At 39.9% G+C, this 20,096-nt stretch overlaps 1 protein-coding gene across 1 annotated transcript; it reads left to right on the forward strand.

The window, feature by feature from the left end:
* The first annotated feature begins 1,638 nt into the window (after nt 1–1,638).
* On the forward strand, nt 1,639–11,557 carry mtnr1c (melatonin receptor 1C). The gene is made up of 2 exons (XM_059345827.1): nt 1,639–1,846; nt 10,283–11,557. Exons 1-2 carry the CDS (start codon nt 1,651–1,653, stop codon nt 11,146–11,148), a joined length of 1,062 nt encoding a protein of 353 aa, XP_059201810.1. The 5' UTR covers nt 1,639–1,650; the 3' UTR covers nt 11,149–11,557.
* Nucleotides 11,558–20,096: the final 8,539 nt, after the last annotated feature.

Raw genomic sequence — 20,096 nt, forward strand, 5'->3', positions numbered from 1 at the left:
TAGATCGATCCACACTAACATGTCTCCGCCTGAGAATGTGTGTGTGAAAACCAAATGCAGTCACACTCAAACACCCAGAATGCCAGCAAAACATTAATGTCTCATCTTCTTCCTCATTTGGCAAGCAAACAACAATAGTGTGCATCAAAGTCAACATCCACCCAGCAGACAGACACAGCCGAGTTAGCCTGCTCAGTCTCAGCTGGTCAAACATCCACCGTGTCTACTCGCCTGTGATCACCTGGTGTTTGTCAGACCATGTCCACACACACTCACACTAAATCTGGAAATGCATCTTTTTCTTTCCATTGTGGTATTTCGCGCACACTACACCAACATTTTTCACACCTGAAAATGGAGCTTTAAAAAACTGCTATCACGATTCTATTATATTTTGCACAAGTTCAAGGTCTTTATTTACCATATTCACAACTATTACAGAGAACTGGAGATGGAAACCCTTAGTCTCAGACTCCCTCCATCAGTGCTCATTATATATTAAATAAATAAATAAATAACAACAAAAATGAAAAAGTATGGATTGAAATAAGGCAACAGTAAAAACAAAATACACCTAGAATATGTTAAACATTATATATATATATATATATATATATATATATATATATATATATATATATGCAGAACCCAGAACATATTGTACATTCATTGTGCACAGTCCCTTACATATTTGTTAGTAATAAAATGACCAAAAGGCAACTTTTGGGGGCCTGGAGATCAGAGGCAAGTACAAAAAATAAAGAGCTTTTTGTAACAACGGTGATGCACAATCAAACATTGTAGATTGTAAAATATTAACCTTTTTGTTTGTTTGTTTTTTCACTGTTTGCATGAGTCTCTATTGGACACATGAAGGCGCCATTTCCATTCCCATGGAGGGAGAGGCTCTCCGTATTAATGAAGATCAGTGATAAACCTGACAAGTTGTTAATGGCTGCTGTTGTAAAACCTAGAGAAATACAATATCCTTGGCACGACTGGAGACAACACCACATACAGTCTGTCGGTACTGTTGTTATTTATTGCACTGGTGCAGAGAGGAGGTTCAGTGCGCAAAGATAGCAGTCTATTTATAGTTTGGAAACAGATCACAATCTGAGTGGACTGGCTGGATTTTTTTAAACAAGCGCTTCATCCCCGGATGCGGACAGAATTGAACACAAATATACTCTTTATTAATGCCCTAAAAAAGCCGACACGCGTCTCTCATTTGCCCCAGTGCATGAGCCTCGCATCCTGAGCATTTCCATTACGCACAGGAGAGCGCTCACATGCCTTCTGGACGAGTCCTCCTGGCAGAATGGAGCAGCGCGCAGGAAGAGCCTTGGTGACTCATGACGACCACACTGAGGACGGCAGTGAAACACGAGCTCCTGGCATCTTTATCACCTTTCAAATTAACTTCTTACATTTCCATGCATCCAATCTATTAATATTCTAATTACCATGTCATGGTTCGCGCCTTCTTCTTTCTCTTCTTCCTCCTACCACTCCACATGCAGGCGGAGCAGGAGTATCAAAAAGTTCCAGGCTCCCTCCAGTAAAGTCCTTTTGCATTTTTAGATTTTTTTTAAATATCCAGCTGGACATTGGAGCGTTCCCACCATGGCCGCTGCACCCTGAGGGGAGATGGATTTAAAGGTGAAGGATGTGAACGGGTCGAACTGTTTGTCCCGGAATGAGAGCGACCGCGGACTGAGCGCTTCTTCCACCGGGGTGTCCACTGCGCTGGCCAGCGTGCTGATCTTCACCATTGTGGTGGACATCCTGGGCAATGTCCTCGTCATCCTGTCCGTGTACAGGAACAAAAAGCTCAGGAATGCAGGTGAGAGATAAAGAAAGTGTTATCTTGAATAAACTCAAAGATATGCGCTGATGGGAAAAGATGTCTAAGTTAGGGACATGCACACAAAAGACACATTTTATTGCATCAAAATTAACGTAAAACAACAAGTGACTCTTTAATGATTGACATCAAAGACAAAAGGCGAAATCTCCATGTATAATACAGTGTGGTGAATGCCCTGCTCCCCCCTTCTCCATTCATAACAATAATTATGTAATATAACGTGTAGCGTGTGACCTCCATGCTTGACAATCAGACTGCTTTCTGAAGAGAGCTCCCAGTGTCAGTGTGATGGAGTTTCCACAGCATTGCTTGTCTGCCTTCATATATCTTTATAAATAATAACACCCCCGCCCCCCCCACCACCATCTGGCTTCATCCTTGGTCCTCCATTCCAGATAAATCACATACATCAGGACCTGTACTGCCCCATGAAGGTGAGAGACGCTGCTGTAAAGCTCCACTGCCCTTTTGTGCAGGTTTAATGTTGAATGCAACCTCATATTTTGTTGTGTTACATCTGAAGCACACAGCAGTGTGAAGGTGAGGAGGATATTTTTTAATGGTCACTTTAATGCCATTTGTCTTTCTTGGCAAATATACCATTATCATTCAGTCGCCCTCTTTTTCTTTGTAGCCTGTAGTTGTCTCAAATGGCCACTAAGTCAGTGCATGTCATTTCCAGACTCTTGCACTAATTTGAAAATTAGTCCATTCATTGTTTCCAATTCCAAGTGTTTGCATGAACAAAGGGACTGTATGAAACTGATTAGGGGTGGAGGGGGGGCAGAAAAAGCGGATGTTAAACTGTAATTTCATCTAACATATGCATATGTACACAGAATACATTGGGATCTTTCACATATCCATCCAAACAGCGTGTCATTTAGAAAATGTTCTTTTTATATTCGAATTTGCACATTGATGGCTAATACAAAAATGATTCCATTGATATAAAAAGCAGGGCTATGTTACTCTAAGAGAAGAAATGAATAGCTGAATTCACAAGCAGTCAAATGGAGCCTTAAGCTCATATCTTTGCTGCTGCAGCTTTATCTGTTCTGTAACGACCAGTAGCTTCTGCTGGCTACTGTTTATAAATGTTAGCAAACTTAAAAAATAACTGCCTGATGAATCAATTCAGAAAATGTTATTATATTTCTCAAAGTTCCATTATCTCAATTTGGAAAAATACATCTTAAAACTATTTTTTTAGACATTAGAGGGAAGGGTCTTGTACTTACTTACCCGGGTCCAACTGAGGGTCTAAAGAAAATATTGATGACGTTGGGCCAATTTACTGCAATCCCTGATGCAATTATCAGTCATATCTTGTCTTGTGTCGTAGTCCATTTCCTTATAGATAATATCTAGAGTCTGTTTATTGTCTGGCATGGAAAAACTCAACTTGTGACAAAGAAAATCATAAAAAAGAACAGCCCCAGTTTTGTCATAAAAATGTATTGCAGCCCTAAAGGGTTCCTGACATATTATGCAGAATTAAAGACACATTCATATTTTTTTTACAGTCACAAGAATTATCAGAAACATTTTTTGTGGTTTTGTGTCTTTTGTAGAATTTTTGTCTCTTTCATGTAATTTTGTGCCCTTTTTTGGCTTGTTTTGTGTCTAAAAGATGTTTTGTGGGGTTTTATAGTTGCTTTATTTCTCTTTGTAGTCTGTTTATGTCTCTTTATAGATGATTTGTGTCTTTTGGTAGTAATTTTGTGTCTTTTCTTGTAATCTTTTGTTCCTTTGTGTCTCTTTGTAGTCATTCATGTGTTTTGTAGTCATATTAGAATTATTTTGTCGTCAGTCTCTTCAAGTGAACACTTGCAGGTGAACGCCAGAGGGGCCCTTGATGCTTTGGACCCCTGGGTGAGCTCAATAATCCGCAGATGATTACAAAGCATATTTTAATTATACCATCAAAGCTTGGGACTTTTTCTTCCCAAAAAATAACTGATCAGAACACTGATTTGTGTCTTTCACAGGCTCGAAACAGAGCAAAAAGTTTTAAAATAACAGCAGTATTTGATGTGGTTATAATTTGAATTTAAAGGTCCAAGAGATCAAATAGCTTGCTGCGTTATACCCAGCAGCTCCGGGGTTAAAGTAAAGTCAGGAAAACCTCTTGCTGAGGCAAAAGACTAAACTCAGTGATCACAACATGATGCTAATGAGTACATGCGAATCAGGCAGCAGGAATAAGTCAGCGAGTGTTTGTAATAATGAGCTTTTAATTACAATTTCAAAAACATTACATAACACTTCCAATGTGCTCCTGTGAATACCAGCCAAAAGCAGTTTGCCAAGGAGTTTAGGAGCCCGGAGAATAATTTGATTATCTGGTCTGCAAAAATGCCACAGTCGACCGATCTCAAACAAGAGGGCAGGAGTAAATGGCATTTCAAAAGAGCTTCTCCGTGCTGGCAGACTATGGACAGTGCGCTGATTACTGTTCTCATGTCACCTTTCTCCCGCTCTAATTGGACTGACTGACAGGCCCAGTCACACGAGAGTCTCACCAGTGTTGCCTAGTGCTTTGGTTTGCATGTGTGAGCAGAAACCTGAAACTTAAGCAGATCTTAAGTGTGTCCTTAAGTGACTGAAACTGTTTGTGCTGTTGGCCTGTCATCAATCTCCTCTGTGTTTTTAACAAGCTATTTATAGGTTTGGCTCACTTTGTATTAATGTTTAATTGTACACATTTTTCAAAAGGAAAGCACGGACACAGCTGAAGAGCTGCGAACAGCTGTAGGAGCTCTGTGCGCTATAAAAATCAGTTTCCATAGTAGATCTTTAGGTGCAGTATAATACAATAACACCTCTGGGTCCACAAACTGACTGATGAGTGACGTGCTGAAGTACAATATATCATTTACAGTGGGTAAAGACAACACAGACCTATATTTTTTGTGAAATTCAGTGTGTCAGGCACACTGCTGAAAACATCTCCTCTCTACATTACATTTCCGACTGCTGCTTCCTCACACACTGCAGCGGGACCTTTCCACTCTGCTTCACATCAAGACTCGCCTTGACTGCATCTATCCCTCCGCTAGCCCCCCCACCCCCACCCCCTCCCAAAAAACACACACGCGTGTGCACACATTTGGTAGATGCTGGTACTTCTTCTGAGCGATGTAGCCGTCCCTGATATCTTCATGTATTTAGGGAGAGTTGGTACCATATGTTCCATTTTGAAAGGTTTGCAGGTTCTCTCAAGTGTGCAAATGTAATAGGATATATCCAGTGAATCTTCAAAGGGAGAGAATGGCACTATAGGGCTGCCAATGGGGTGTTAACACTAGAGTTTCCCATAGGGGTTAACCACACTAAAAATACACTCTGAAAAATGCACTCATGAGAGTGAGGGAGAGGGACAGAGAGAGAAAACGATGATGGGGAGCAGATGGAGGAATTAACCAAAGAAGGAGCCTGACCCTATGTGTGTGTGTGTGTGTGTGTGTGTGTGTGGTGAATGTGTGTGTGTGTGTGCGTGTGTGTGTGCATGCAGCTTGCACCTCCATGTCAGGAGTCGTGGGTTGCAGGGTGTTTGTGAGGATGTGAGATTGAATTTTGTTAAATCATGCACCACATCCTCTCAGTCACTCTGCAGTCATGAATTAAACCTAAAAACCGGAGTGTCCACAGGGGGGTTAATTGAGTCAGTGGACTTAGTGAGTCAAACCAGAAGCCAATTTAAATTGACAGCAAAGATCCACGGGGAATATCACTTAGCACACTACATTAAACATGTCTTCTTTCCCTCACAACAAAATAGTACATGACATTTGGTTTTCTAATGTGGTCAGCGTGGAGGTGGGATGTTATCAGAATGGAATTATTTGACTAAACCACACCTAGATAAGCTCAATGCACTGTTATGTTTACATTAGCTCCAATCTCTCCCTTTAATATAATAGGCTTTTCTGTTTCAAATTTGCCTAATTCACTCTCATCCTCGTGTTTCTGGGATAGCGCTTAACGAGTCAAACACTGTTGCACCAGACGCTGCTTGTGTCCCGATGGTCTGATTTCTCTCAGGGGCCAGTGAGTCTTATTTCCTCAGACATCAGAGTTCTGATTGGTAGTTGGCTTTTGATGATGACGATGATGTTTTTGGCCCGGCTCGTAGCAGGCTGCATCACCAAAAGGCAGCTTGTGTCAGTTTAATGTTGAACTTCTTCTAAAAAATTCTCTGGCCCTTTGAACACAAGTTCATGAAGTAGTCATTGCTAATTCATCAGTGCTAATGCCCTTGCCGAAAGGTTGCTGTTGCTTATTTATGATAACATGAATGACTAAGACCGATCTCATTCTGGATTTGCACATGTAGTAATAAGCCTTCACGTTGTGGACTTTCAGCTGGATCCAAAGAGATGCCAAACCTCCTCCGCATTTTTATGAATTCATGTGTCTTCCAAAGGTGTATAAATATAGCCGGGTGAATCAAAGCGTAGTGTATCACATTGAGTGTTGGGATACACACTGTGGGTTTGACAGGAGAACACAAACCCAGGAGATCCACGTGTGCACACAGCTGTGCAAGTTGTCAGAATGAAAATCGGCTTTTGTTTTGTCTTTTGATTTGTTTATCTCCAGCACTTACATCTTCATTATGTATCTATTCTTGCTCCAGCGTTACTCCATTTTTATTCCCTACATTGTTCAAAACTATTCAGCCGGAATGAAGCAATGTGCCATAAATAGGTGGTATCCTGATCTTATTTTAATACAGGTTTATATTTGCCGGGTGGGAGGCAGTTCCAGGTTATATTTATGAATATGCTGCAGCCTCGTGTGCGCTGGCTGATTCCGGTGACAAATGTCTTTTTTCCGCTCACGCAGAGCTGAATAGGTCCCTGATGTACTGTTTTGATTCACGTTTCATTCGCCACAAAATGTCGTATGTGACAAACAAAGAGAGAGAGAGGCACACTGGGGGGATTCATGAGGTTGGTTCCTCAGCTCTCAGGAGGGAGGCCCTTTAAAGCTAGAATCTGTTGATTTGATGCAACATTTCACTTGGTTGACGCTTTTGTGAATGTGGACTGTAAGATCAGATAATTAGAGAGCCAATTTTAGAAAAGTTAAAAGGCTGCAAGTCAGCTGTCCCTGACGGCCTGTAACCAATCAGCATTCAGGTTATGCTCTATTCAACTCACACTCGTTGGTAATAATAGCTCCCAAAGATGTCAGTGGGCAAGACTATTCTGGTATCCAGGCGTGACAGGATTGTTGTTGGGTTGGCCTTTTTCACTAAAACAATAATCGTTTTGAATGCTGGGAGTTTGGGCGTGAGGAACATCAGTCCGGCCAAGTTGGTTAATTAAACAGCGAGAGGTAATGGTTTGTCCAATGTTTAAATAATGAATGCCAACAAAACAAAGACAGTCATCTGGCCGCTTCACAGCAATCCTCTCAGCGGTGTTTTAGCACTTACCTCATCCTCTTGACGATAAGGGGGAGAGAGGGTTCAGCCAGAGAGAGCTATAAGACTGTAGCTTGCCCTGTCCAGCCAGCGAGCATGATAACACTGAGCTGCATGATGTCAGCGAGGAATCAAACCTCTGCACAATGACAAATGCACACAGCGAGCACTGTGAGCGTCACAAATACAATCTGACAGATTTGCCCACTGAGCTGACTCGAGGATGAAGAACAAATGCTTTTATTTTTATCTCGGCAGGCTTGAGAGATGGCCCGTGCTGTTTTAGTAACTTGAAAATTGTCTGTCTCTGAATACCTGTGCCAGGTCTGTTGGAAAATGTGAGACCAACATCTGATTTTTTTCTAAAGATAACAAAAAAAATACCAGAAAACTTTGGAAGGAGGGAATAAAATGACATTGTTTTGTTATTTTGAAGCGAGTAAATTAAAATTAGACATACTGTGTTGTCCCTGGCTGTAGGGATTGTAATAAGCTTAGAACGTGGAGGATTGATGGCCAACATGTGTTTTAAATCCACTGCCATCATATCTGTCAATCAACACTGTTGATTCAGCTGTTGTTTGAGTGCACTAGAGCCTTTCGCCTTCACATTTCAACTTCAGAAGGTAGTTTATGTTTTATCAAGCCTGGAATCAGCCCAATATCTCACACAAAATGTTGTTAAAATGAGGCACATTATATATAATCCTTTACAGAAAGCATAAATGTTTATATTCTATCCAGTGATGTAATGTTGCATGAGTAAGGGGCTTAGAGTTGGTAAGGACAAGCAGTGTGGAATTATGATTTTGAGCTGGTTTATTTTTATCACCAAAATGCTACTTATTACATTGAGGGGTCAATTTATAATAGAGTTGTATGTCTTAAAAAGCCAGGTAAAGTGCATTAAATGGCAGCAAACACTTTATTTTCCCTCCACCACACACAATAGACATTTTATTGCACAATGTTGACTCAAACGTTATTGGAAGCTAATGCGTCTTTTTGCGAAACACCGATTCAATTGCATTGTGGCTCCACTGTATTGCATGTTCCTGTTATCTATCATCTTATATGACAAAACATTAGAATTTGATTTATTGTTTTATTCTCCCCCACCGAGAACAGCTGCACTATAACAATATCAGACGTCATTTTCTATGATTCATGTGGTCTGAGGAGATCCAGTGTCACACAGCCATCAGCTTGGACCTCAGGAGGACGGGAACTTGTTTGGATGTAATTGGACGCTAAACTCACCCATGTTCTGGTTTTTATAAGCTTAAACTCAGTGACTGACTGTCTGCTCCCGGAGGCAAGAAGCTTTAAAATAAGAACCGCCTGATCTGAGATTTTTATCGGAATTGACCTGCCAAATAAAACATGGGTCATACAACAAATCTGTTGTTTCCGTGGCTAAATATATTTGTGGTTTGTGTGTTGGCTAATAAATTCATAGTTAATAAATAAGAGCCATGCTTGCAGCACTAATTTGCTGTTGCATAATGTTGTTGATGTTTACAAGGTTTACCATGTTCGCCATCTCAGTCAACAGACCAAGAAGTACAGCTGAGGCTGATGGCAATGTCATTAGTTCTGCAGGTATTTCATTATTCACCCACATAAGCCCTGAGAGACAAGTCAGAAAACAATCTGCTACTACAAGTTACATTTAATGTGTAACTTGTTAACACACAGTATATTTATTTGTTGTTGTACATAGAGGAATTATATAATCACCTGGAAGAAAACATGAATGCTTTTAATCTTGTTTAGAACAGTAGGTAGTGGTTCAGCCTCATGTGACCGAAATGAGTATCACAGCAACAAGCACTTTAAAAAATTATCCTGATATATAAAAAAATAAATGACCTATGACCTGCTAAAACTTCTTTCAAACTGTATCTACAGAGGAAAAAGAAAAAATTGGAAAAATGATCCTGGCAAAATCACCCACACACACCCACACACACACACACACACACACACATACACACACACACACACACACACAAATTGAATTAAGGAACTAAAAGATTATCCCAAAATAAAATGTATTCCCCTTCTTCTTGGGTCATAAACACAGGAGAGAAAAATGCCTTCTCTGAAAAAGTTTGGATGCTGTGCAATATAAATCAAAAAAGATGCATCAAATTCAAAATTCATTGTAAATTTCCAAAAACAAATGTTTATCAATCTGAACTTTAAATGTACTGTGTTTGAACAGTTTTCAAAGGAATGTATATGTCACAAAGAATTAGCAAATTATCACATTCTGTATTATTTATCTTTCAGATAATGTACCAACTCTTTTTAAAATCAAGGTTGTCTAGGATCAACAGAAAAAATCTATCCTAAGGGGGTTATGAATGTCTGAATGAAACAAACTTTAAAGTCAGTAATGACTAGCAACACTGCTCCAAGTATTTCTGGATTTTTTCCCACGATAAACCATGGTAATCCAAGCGAGAGATATTTCACTCAACACCTCATGGTGGAACTGAAGGAATAATCAGAGGATCATCAAATTGATTGCATTGATCCTAAGGGCACCATGCATATCATTACCAAATCTCATGACAATAGACCCAATAATTGTTAGGATATTTCAGCCTGGACCAAAGAGGTAAACATACCAAACAACCATTGCCATCTCTAGAAAATGAATTTCTAGAAAATGTTAATTTAAGAAACTACCGTGGGAAAAAAGGAGGGTGCAAAACTGAGAGAGCGGTGACAATAAAGCTTCTGTGTGGATCGACATCAGTGCAGTGGAGAGTACATTGTAAAAGCCTTCGCCAAAATAAGCCACAGAGGGCAGAATGAAGCTGCACTTTTATTATGGTGGATACAAATTCTCCCTCCGGTGACCCAGTTCATTTAACCCGTAGGAGAGAGTAAAAATGCTTTTACCATGCTTTTACTCCAGTCTGGGGTCATGTTTTGTTCTGTTATCTAAAGCTTGTCTGTTCCTCCAGGCAACATCTTCGTGGTGAGTTTATCCGTAGCAGACCTGGTGGTGGCGTTGTACCCCTACCCTCTGGTCCTGACAGCCATCTTCCACGACGACTGGACCATGGGCGACCTGCACTGCCAGGCCAGTGGCTTCATCATGGGCCTAAGTGTCATCGGCTCCATCTTCAACATCACGGCCATTGCCATCAACCGGTACTGCTACATCTGCCACAGCCTCCACTACGACCGGCTGTACAGCCTGAGGAACACCTGCTGCTACCTGGGCCTCACCTGGCTGCTCACCGCCCTCGCCACAGTGCCCAACTTTTTTGTCGGCTCGCTGCAGTACGACCCTCGCATCTACTCCTGCACCTTCGCCCAGACGGTCAGCTCATACTACACCATCTCAGTGGTGGTTATTCACTTTCTGATCCCACTGCTGGTGGTGTCCTACTGCTACATGAGGATATGGGTGCTAGTGATTCAAGTGAAACATCGAGTTAAACCGGAGCAAAGGACCAAACTGAAACCTAGTGATGTGAGGAACTTCCTGACTATGTTCATGGTGTTTGTGTTGTTTGCAGTGTGCTGGGCTCCACTGAACCTCATAGGCCTGGCTGTGGCTATAAACCCTGTAAAAGTTGCGCCCAACATACCTGAGTGGCTCTTTGTCACAAGCTACTTTATGGCGTACTTCAACAGCTGCCTCAACGCCGTCATATACGGACTTCTAAACCAAAACTTTCGCAAAGAATACAAGACGATCCTTCTTGCTCTTTGTCTGCCACGTCTGCTCCTCATGGAGACTTCCAGGTGTGCCACGGAGGGACTAAAGAGTAAGCCTTCTCCGGCTGTAACAAACAACAATGTAGCAGAGCTAAATGTATAAACTTCTTGTTTTACTGCGAAACTTTTTTTATAGTTTCTCCAGAGCCTCATTGTGGATGTGTGCCATGAATCACCCAGTGCCTTTTCAACAAGATTTGTATCGTTTTCCAGTTGTAAAGATGTAATCATGTTTGGAGAGGACTCTGCTGCCATCATAATCCTTTCAGCCTTGTCAGACATTGTTCCCTCATGTTGAGCGGAAGAAAAAAAAATTGTATCACTGGTACATTTCGCTCCTTCGTCACCCTACACTCTATTGAAAATCAAGTCCAGGTAATACTTTGAGTCAATTCATACTGTATAGCTAAATATAATAATGGATGATTACACTTTTCAGGCCACCTTCTTAGCACAGGTTAATCATGTGCACAAAAATGACTCACTGCCTATTTGCAAAAATATGTCAACAACATTGTGAAAAGAGAATAAATGTATTTTTTATTCCCACTGTGTCATTGTGCTCTTAAATTCGGCATTAAACATTACGTATAGTTTATATTATTTTTCTGATCTAGTGCCCCTAGAGTTTCAGAGGGCAATTGCAATTGACTTATACACAAACCTGGCCTTAAAACTTCCTCCTGCCAGTGGTCTAAAGCTCCTGTGCTGGAGGTGTAAACACCAACAATCCTCGGTGCTCTGTGTAGTCCTGGCAGCATGGCTAACTGGCCCAGCCGACTGTTAACTGTGCAGCGCAACTTTAGCAACAACTAAAGCTGTCTGTCCTTAAGGAAACTTCTAAATCATCATCAGAGGGAAAACTAGAAAGTACTTTCCCCAGTTTCCCCATAATCGTAAAAAATAGCTTTTTGTGTGGTCGTGCGGTAAAGCCACTCCTGTTCTTTACTGTTCACAAAAGTGACATAGTGCAGGACCAGGCATTCTGGGTGCAGAGTGGGAATGACAATGGCACCATTATCTCTATTATAGGTCAGAGTTTCATCAAAATGACCTTGAAACTGTTATTATATGGCAAAATAGCTACGTAATACTGCTTTAATGACAGAAAAGTCTAAAGGTCGGCTGGTGTAATTCAATGTAACCCTTAATTTGATGTTTGATTTTAACTGCACCTTTTTATTTTATACTGAGCGCAATTATCAAGGATGTAAGACACTTTTTTGTGATTATTTTAGTGGCTGAGACTATAAAAAACAAGGGTAGGAGTCAATTTTGGGGCACATTTTAGCTTCTGTAAAAGCTGAGGTGAAGTTTCCATCTCATATTTAATTCTGAGTGCATATGAATATCTCAGCCTCCTTCTCAGTGGGAGTGTAGCCTGTATTAATACACCATGATGCTGGTTCACCCTTTAGGCTTGTCTTCTGAGAAATGATGTCCTCACTAAGTACAGTGCGAAGATTGTTGAAGCTCTTGCTCCAGTTTTAATTGAAGAGACAGAGAAAAAAAATCTCAATGGGCTGTATGTTAATAAAAAAAGATTTTCTTTGAACAGAATTCTCTTACAGTTCATTTCTTTTCTGGTAAACAAACAGTTTGTTCCATAAGTGCCTCAACTATTGCATGATGGATCAATTTATTGGACTGAAACATTCTAAGCCCCAGGCATCCCCTCTCACTCCCAGAATGATTTAGGAATTATAGACATTTTGAAAAGGGGAAATAGAGAAGATAAACAAAGCTAGGTTTCTTGTTTATTAAATGCCTGGGGGACATGATACGCATCAGGAGCTGAGATGTAATTTCGTGTTAGTGCAAGTGTGCCTGAGCACATGTCACCCTAGCCGAGATGAGCTCTGACAGCCTCCCAGCATAACTTCAACCCAGCGAGCAAACTATGAGCGTTTCACCTCACAGGGAGGCTCCAAGATGTCAGTGTGACACATTCTTGATACAATGCACTGTTGCTGGAATATTAAAGAGATTACACATTGATGTTGTCTTATTCACATGATTCATAAATATATTCAACATATTTTACTTATCAGTTTTCAGATTTTTGTATTCTGCCGTGCTTCGCTGCAGCTAAGCTTGGATAGGCTGCCTGGAGTAACTTAACCCCTCAGTGGACGATTATAGATGCAAGAACAGGAATCTGAATCCCTGGTGGTTCTTGGATCAGATGCTATCAAGTTTCAGAGGTGAAAAATAGCACAAAACTGTTCAATCCTGCTTGCAATCATACAAGACAGTGTCTCTGATGTGGAAGAAAGTAGTGGCCCACATGCCAGTGCAAGGTCAGCTGCAGATGAGTGGCTAAAGGGGCTCGAGGGAAGATGACAAAGTCGGCTCTACCACACCAACGAGTCACAGACTAATGGCAGGGTCATCTTTCTACTTTCTCCTCTCACCTTCAACTCATCAGTTTCTCCTTTACCTGCATTTATTTATCCCGTTATCGCCTAAGGATTAGTTTGACATTTGGGGAAATATGCTTGAGTGAGATGAGAGGATCAATACCACTTGCATCTGTTAAGTACGACAATAGGGGCGAAGCCACATGCAGATACCGTTAGCTTCAGATGGTCTCTGACAAGCTAACCAGCTGTTTTGACTAGCTAGCTAAACCTTAGCCTAATAAATTGTTTATAAATTTACAATCTACAAGAGTTTACAAGAGGACTGAAAAACACAACTAGAGGCTGCAAGCGGACTTGTGAAAGAGTTGTCGCCCGTGTCCGGTGCGATGATGTTTAACGTCCCCGATAATCATAGTCTCATTTAGCCACTTGTTAGCAACCACCTTTTTAAAGACAAAATTCACAACTGGAGTATTTACCAATGTATTTTATGTCGTAACAAAACGCAAACATCTATTAAGCTTGTGTTAACCACAGACCTTATCTCAGGCATCTAACCAAAAACTCATTCAAAATCCTCTTTGAATTTGAGAGGATAGACCCCATGGCGCTAAAATGCTAACTTACTTCCGGGTTTAAGAACTCATTCCTGTGGCACCCAATTTACAACAGCTATGCGCACTCTTTTTAGGGGGGGGGGGGGGGGGGGGGGGGGGGGGGGATAATAGATGCTTAAAAATCTGTACATCATTGGGGGAAAAGATGATAATTGCCAAGAAAATAAATCATCCTATAGAGCGTATGGCTGTCTTCTTTAAATGTTGACTGATATGTGAATGGAAACATGACTAGGGTCCCACACACACTCTTTCAAACACTTTGCATCTGAAATAAATCTGCTGGCTCTGGTTGAAAACCAAGATGAAGTCCCAGAATATCGTCAGGCACATAACCCTTCATAACTTATCATATTAACACTTTATGCTTTTGTATCTATTGATAATTATTGAGCATTAGAGCTGCTGGAAGGTAATCTTCATGCTAATTAAATTATCCACACTGACATAAACAAAATTAGATTTTAACCACAATGAAATGCATTCTTAATTTAGCAGAGAAATCAGATTTTTTGCAAATTCTACTAATGGATAACTCATGACTCTGGATTTCCAGGATATAAAGTGCCTTTGCCTTTTGCCATTTTTACACTAAACATATCGATAGAAACGACTGTGACACATGTCTTATTACTCAGTGGATAAATCAAAAGTGCAACCCAGAGTCCAGGATGAATAGTTGACATGACTGGTCTATCCGCCCACACTGTCTGTCATTTTGCTTGTGATTTAATATGAAGGGCAATAGCTTGTGGAGACATTTTTCTTTCGGTATGTTCAAGGACAGTATCATCTATCCATGCCTCCCTATCCTATAAGATCCATCATAAGTCATGACTTTATTCTGCCAATTTCACATATGTATGTGAAATATCTCTGACTTACACTGTCTCCCTGGTTTATCTGTAGCACCACGTTGATTTTGCTTAGGCTGCCACTTTTAGTCTCTCAGGTAAGCTTTCTGCAGCCAAATCAAAACATAAATCCTGATGTGCTGTCACATAGGGATATTTCAGAATTTAGTATCGTAAATTTGATCATATATCAGATGACGGTAGGTATGTTTTCTTATCTTCTTGTAAATACTATATCTGGGGGATCTGCAGTGCTATGTGCAGCATCTACATGATGGCACTGAGAAATTATTGCCCAAACTGGACGAAGCACAGAGGGAGAGAGGCATACACTTGAATTTGTCCTCCCTCCACAGCAAAGTTTTTACTTGCTTATTTTCCTCTCGTCCTCAGTGATGTGTGAACAGGAGAGGATTCGAACAAATAAATGATCATTTGCGGTTATTTCCACAACACACAATGGAGAGGCCAAGCTCTAAATGGTAAGCCCATTATGTGGCCCAACACTATAGCATGACAGGATGGTGTTTCGCTCGGCTGGATGAAGCCCAGACATAACTCCCCTCTTTGCACAGAGGAATTATACAGCTCTTGCACATCATTGCATTTTACAGCAGTGGGGTCTCACAGTGGGCCTGCTGCCCCAATAGCAAGTCTCCTAATGGATTTGTGCATCGGGTTTAGCACTGCCTGTGTTCTCATGCATATGATGCGTTCCTACATGGCCCGATGGGCTGTGGGTCACAATACTACCAGGAGGTTTTAGGTGTCGTGGGTCCAAGGAAGTCAGTGAGAGCAGGAAGTGGGGATGATGGTGATTTCTTCACTTTATTTTCAGACTGAATGGTATACAGCACAGGGGATTATAGATGGGTTTGTGAATGTTTAATTGACAAAATGTTCCCATGCTCCTTGTTTATTGATAGTAACCTCTCGTTTGCCATGATACCAGCAGTGGGAAAAGCACTGAGATCTCATTAGTATGAATGCAACTAAAATACACGATAATAAGTAAGACTCCTGCCTTAAAAAATGAAGCATTATCTGCTAAAAATACTATACTCAATCCACAGAAATATGGTACCTAAATAATATCTTTACATGTTCAGTGTGTACAGTAAGAATACATTTACTGTTGTCACTGGTTGAGGTGGAGCTTTAGTTTTAATTACTTTATATACAGTTCAGTTATTTAGTTCAGAGTTTCTCAACCTGGGAGTTGGGGCCCCACTTTAAGGTCACAAGAGTAATCTTAAAATATTGTGAGAAGATTAACAGGGCAGAAAAGAAGAAAAAAAAATTCTGCTACACAAATTGATTTTTTCTTGAAATCTTGGATAATTTTACACTTTTGTGCCTTAAATAATTATTTACATTTTTCATATCTTTTGGGGGTGGAACTGAACTCTATCGAAAAAAAATCCAAAAGGCTGGAAACCACTTGCAGAAATGTTTTATGTAAAATCTTAATCTGAAAAGCAAGTAGTGACTCTAGTTGTTAAATAAATGCAGTTGAATAAATTGTACAACATTTGCCCCTGAAGTACCTGAAAGTACTTGATAACTTTCCACCACTGCATGGAACAGCAGGCAAATACTAGTATATAACTAAATGTCAATAACAACCCTCTCATCATTAGCAGCACTTGGAAATGACCGTGCTATGAATAGCATGGAACTATTTTAAAGTATTTTCATCCTTACTCTTATTTCAAATGGAAACTTCATATCCAATAATAGTCACAAAGCTCTGACACGGTGTCGATTGGTCAAAACAACAGGTGGAGTGTGGGGTGCCTCGTGTTTGACATAGAGCACTGGTGACACATGGAATGCAAAAGGCATAGCTTGGGGAGTCCAGACAGAAAGAGCCATGGGAAATACTTCCACAAGGTCAAAGGCCAAGCTCTATGAGGAAGGACGATTTAGTATTGAACTTGCAACAGAAGACCCCCAGACCAGGTTTAAACAGTGTTATTCTATTGAGAAAGCAATGATAATTTTAGACACAGTTGTTTTATTTAATTTCATAATCCCACCATGAAGGGGTGAACAAGTCTTCTGTGGTTTACGGTCTATTCCCAGAGCTCTCTGCAATAAACCATCTAATTAATTTTTAGTTTTCAGTCTGTTTCCAGAGTAAATAAAAGTCCACTTTATTGGAAGGATGTAATTTTAATCTGGAATAATTACTGATGACCTGTTTATAAAAACTGTCACTGTTTATTTTAGAATTCTTGCTAGCACTAATGATTATTAAGATGGTATTAAAGGGCCAGTTGCTGCTTTAAATGTCCACTTTTTTAAAACAATGTCTGTCTTTATTTCAAAGCAGCTCAACATATCCTCATAAAATAAAATTAATATGATATCTTACAAAACATGACCATGGTTGGGTTTTAAGAGATACTTTTGTATGTGGCTTTTTTGACGTAGCTACGTACACAAGTTCAGGATGTTTTGATTTCATTTATATGGAGCTGTCAGGTTGTCCATCTTTATATACAGTCTATGATTCATAGACCCTGTTTAGACTTTTTAAAATGTGTCTTGGGCGATGGGATCACAATTGGTTTGTGCATCATCCGTCTCCAAAGGGTGTCCAGCTGACAAACCCACCTCGCTAGAAGGTGAAATTGCCCCATGCACATTTATTATGTTGGATAGCAATATCCTATGCTATCAATGCTAGCATTAGCCTTGTAAACAACCCGGTAAAGATATGAATCGTCAAGTTTTCCTTGGGCTGAATCTGCTCAAATCAAGATAAGACATCTGGTTTTACTTGCACCCCAACCATGTTCATCAGCGCACCTCCATTTTTACAACCATGTCATCAAAAGGACGACCATACGGTCTGCACTGATGACATATTTTCCTGCTACGTCCTTGTCGGGGATGCATCAGGATGCATCAGCGTTTACACTACAAAATATATGTGGTCAAATGCGTCCTAGACCACCTCGGCAAGTGGTTTGAGTGATTCGATCACTATGTGTCTTGGACTCTGTTTACACTTGTATTTAGCACTGACCAGTTTTGGTCCCATTGCCCAATATGCATTTTAAAACCAAGTGTAAACAGGGTCATAAGGAAAGTATTAGCAAAATAACTTGCTCTTGTAGAAGCCCAAAGTACAAGTATAAACCTGAAAATGAGCATTATATGTCCCCTATAAGATTTTTTTCTGTGCATTTAGAAAACATACTTTATAACGTGCACTTGATTCAATACAACAAAAGTTCATTCATATTAATATCTTGTTTTTTCTACAGTTAAATAAGTTATATTTGATTTGACTTATAGTTGATCTGATCCATCAAGAAATATTGCCACTCTTATAAAATATTCATGACTCATAAAACATTGTAAAATGCAATCTAATTGTATTGATTTACAGTTCCCTTATTTGATTATCATTCGCTTTTGTTTTAGATAGAAGGCTTTAGCAGAAATGCATATTAAGATTAATACCAGCATACCTTGCATCTTGGGCTTTTTGCTGAGTAACTACTTGGGAGTGAAATTGCCAGAGAAAGCAAAATGATTATTTTGAACACACATCACTGGATTGTTCTTAGTGGTTCTGGCTGGTCCCTTTAGAGAGTCTTTTCAAATGAAATGTGTTTGGGGAACCTGCTGAGCATGGGACCGATGAGAACAAAGCCAACTGGAGCAGAAAGTGCCACTCCTTGACACTCAAGCAGCAAGACTTCAGCCAGAAACACAGCTAGTGCACGACACTAAACGTATACAGTTGCACGAAATACACTAAATGGCTTTCTGTAACAGCTGCAATTAAACAAGAAATGGTGTACAGTGTTGCATTATTCAGGAATACAGGCTGCACAAGCACATGACATGACACAAGATGGCCTGAAATGATCCATCCCAATCCATCCTCCCTTTGTCCTATTTTTAGAGCATGTTTGTGGGAATGAATAAAATTAACAGTGATGTAAGGACATGAATGGACAAGTGCAAAACATTTTTATATAATTTGAGAGAAAATGTGTTTTAAAGGGACAGTTTACCCCCACAATCGAAAATGCATCTTTCTTCTTAAATGTAGTGCCATTTGAAATTTAAATTGTTTTGGTTTGAGTTGATGCGGTTGGAGACATCAGCACGTCTGCCTTCTCTCAAATATAATGTAACCAGATGGCATATGGCTTTTGGCGCTCAAATAAAAAAAATCATTTAAAAATATTTTTATCACAGAAATCATGAAATGTTTTTGATTTGGGAGTGAACGGTCTCTTTAACTGAAACTTGAACAGAGAAGGTACACCATTTATCATAGATCAAAATTGATTGAAATTCCCGAACAGGACAGGCTTGTGTTTGTGGCTATTTTCATCCTTCACAATAGATCATTTATTGTAAGAAGAGATGAAGTGATCAATCCATTAGAGTCTGAAGAACTCTTAACCCTGAAGCACTCCTGTGAATATATATTCTGAATACATAGGCCAGACAAAGTGTATTTTTCTTATCTTTGAGTGTCAAAGTGTCCTTGATTTCCTCTCCGCTCCTGATGAGCAGGTTGGCAGTTTACGTGTCAGCCCCTGCCATCAGTGAATTGGCATGTGTTGTACAGCACTTTGAGTGGCTGGTAGAGTAGAAAAGAAATATATAAAAGCAGTCCATTTACCTGTTATCCCCCAAGGCCAAAGGAGACACTTCATGATCCGACGCTAGACACTTTAATTATACTGTGGGCCACTTTGGACAAAAGAGTCTGCGAAATGAATGTAAGCCTAATGGAGTGTTAAATAAATTAATAAATCGGTTAAGGTATAGCTATATTTAAATACAATCAAATCTAAAGGAAAATGTGCAGAAAAACAAGGGGAAACGTTATTTAAAGGCACAGACCCACACAGGCGTCTTTATTTATTTTGCCAAATTAAATCTTTTCCCAGGACTGTGTGGGTGTGTACAGAATGTGCTCAGCTGTCATATTTTATTTGGATCGTTTTTTAATAAAAACCAGGAACAATTGGAATTTGTTTTAGAAGACAAGAAAGTAATTTCTCTATCTGGCAACCTGGTATTATTGGCAAGATATTATAAAACAGGTCGATACAAATGTTCACTTAAATTAAGTAAAGCCTACTTTCTTTAGCATGAACATTCATACATCGAAACATTAATTTTAAAATGTTATTAATTTAAAACATAACAAAGAAATCGTAAAAAAGCACATATTGATAC

The sequence above is a fragment of the Centropristis striata genome, chromosome 12, assembly GCF_030273125.1.
Source record: "Centropristis striata isolate RG_2023a ecotype Rhode Island chromosome 12, C.striata_1.0, whole genome shotgun sequence".
NCBI classification, from domain to species: Eukaryota; Metazoa; Chordata; class Actinopteri; order Perciformes; family Serranidae; genus Centropristis; species Centropristis striata.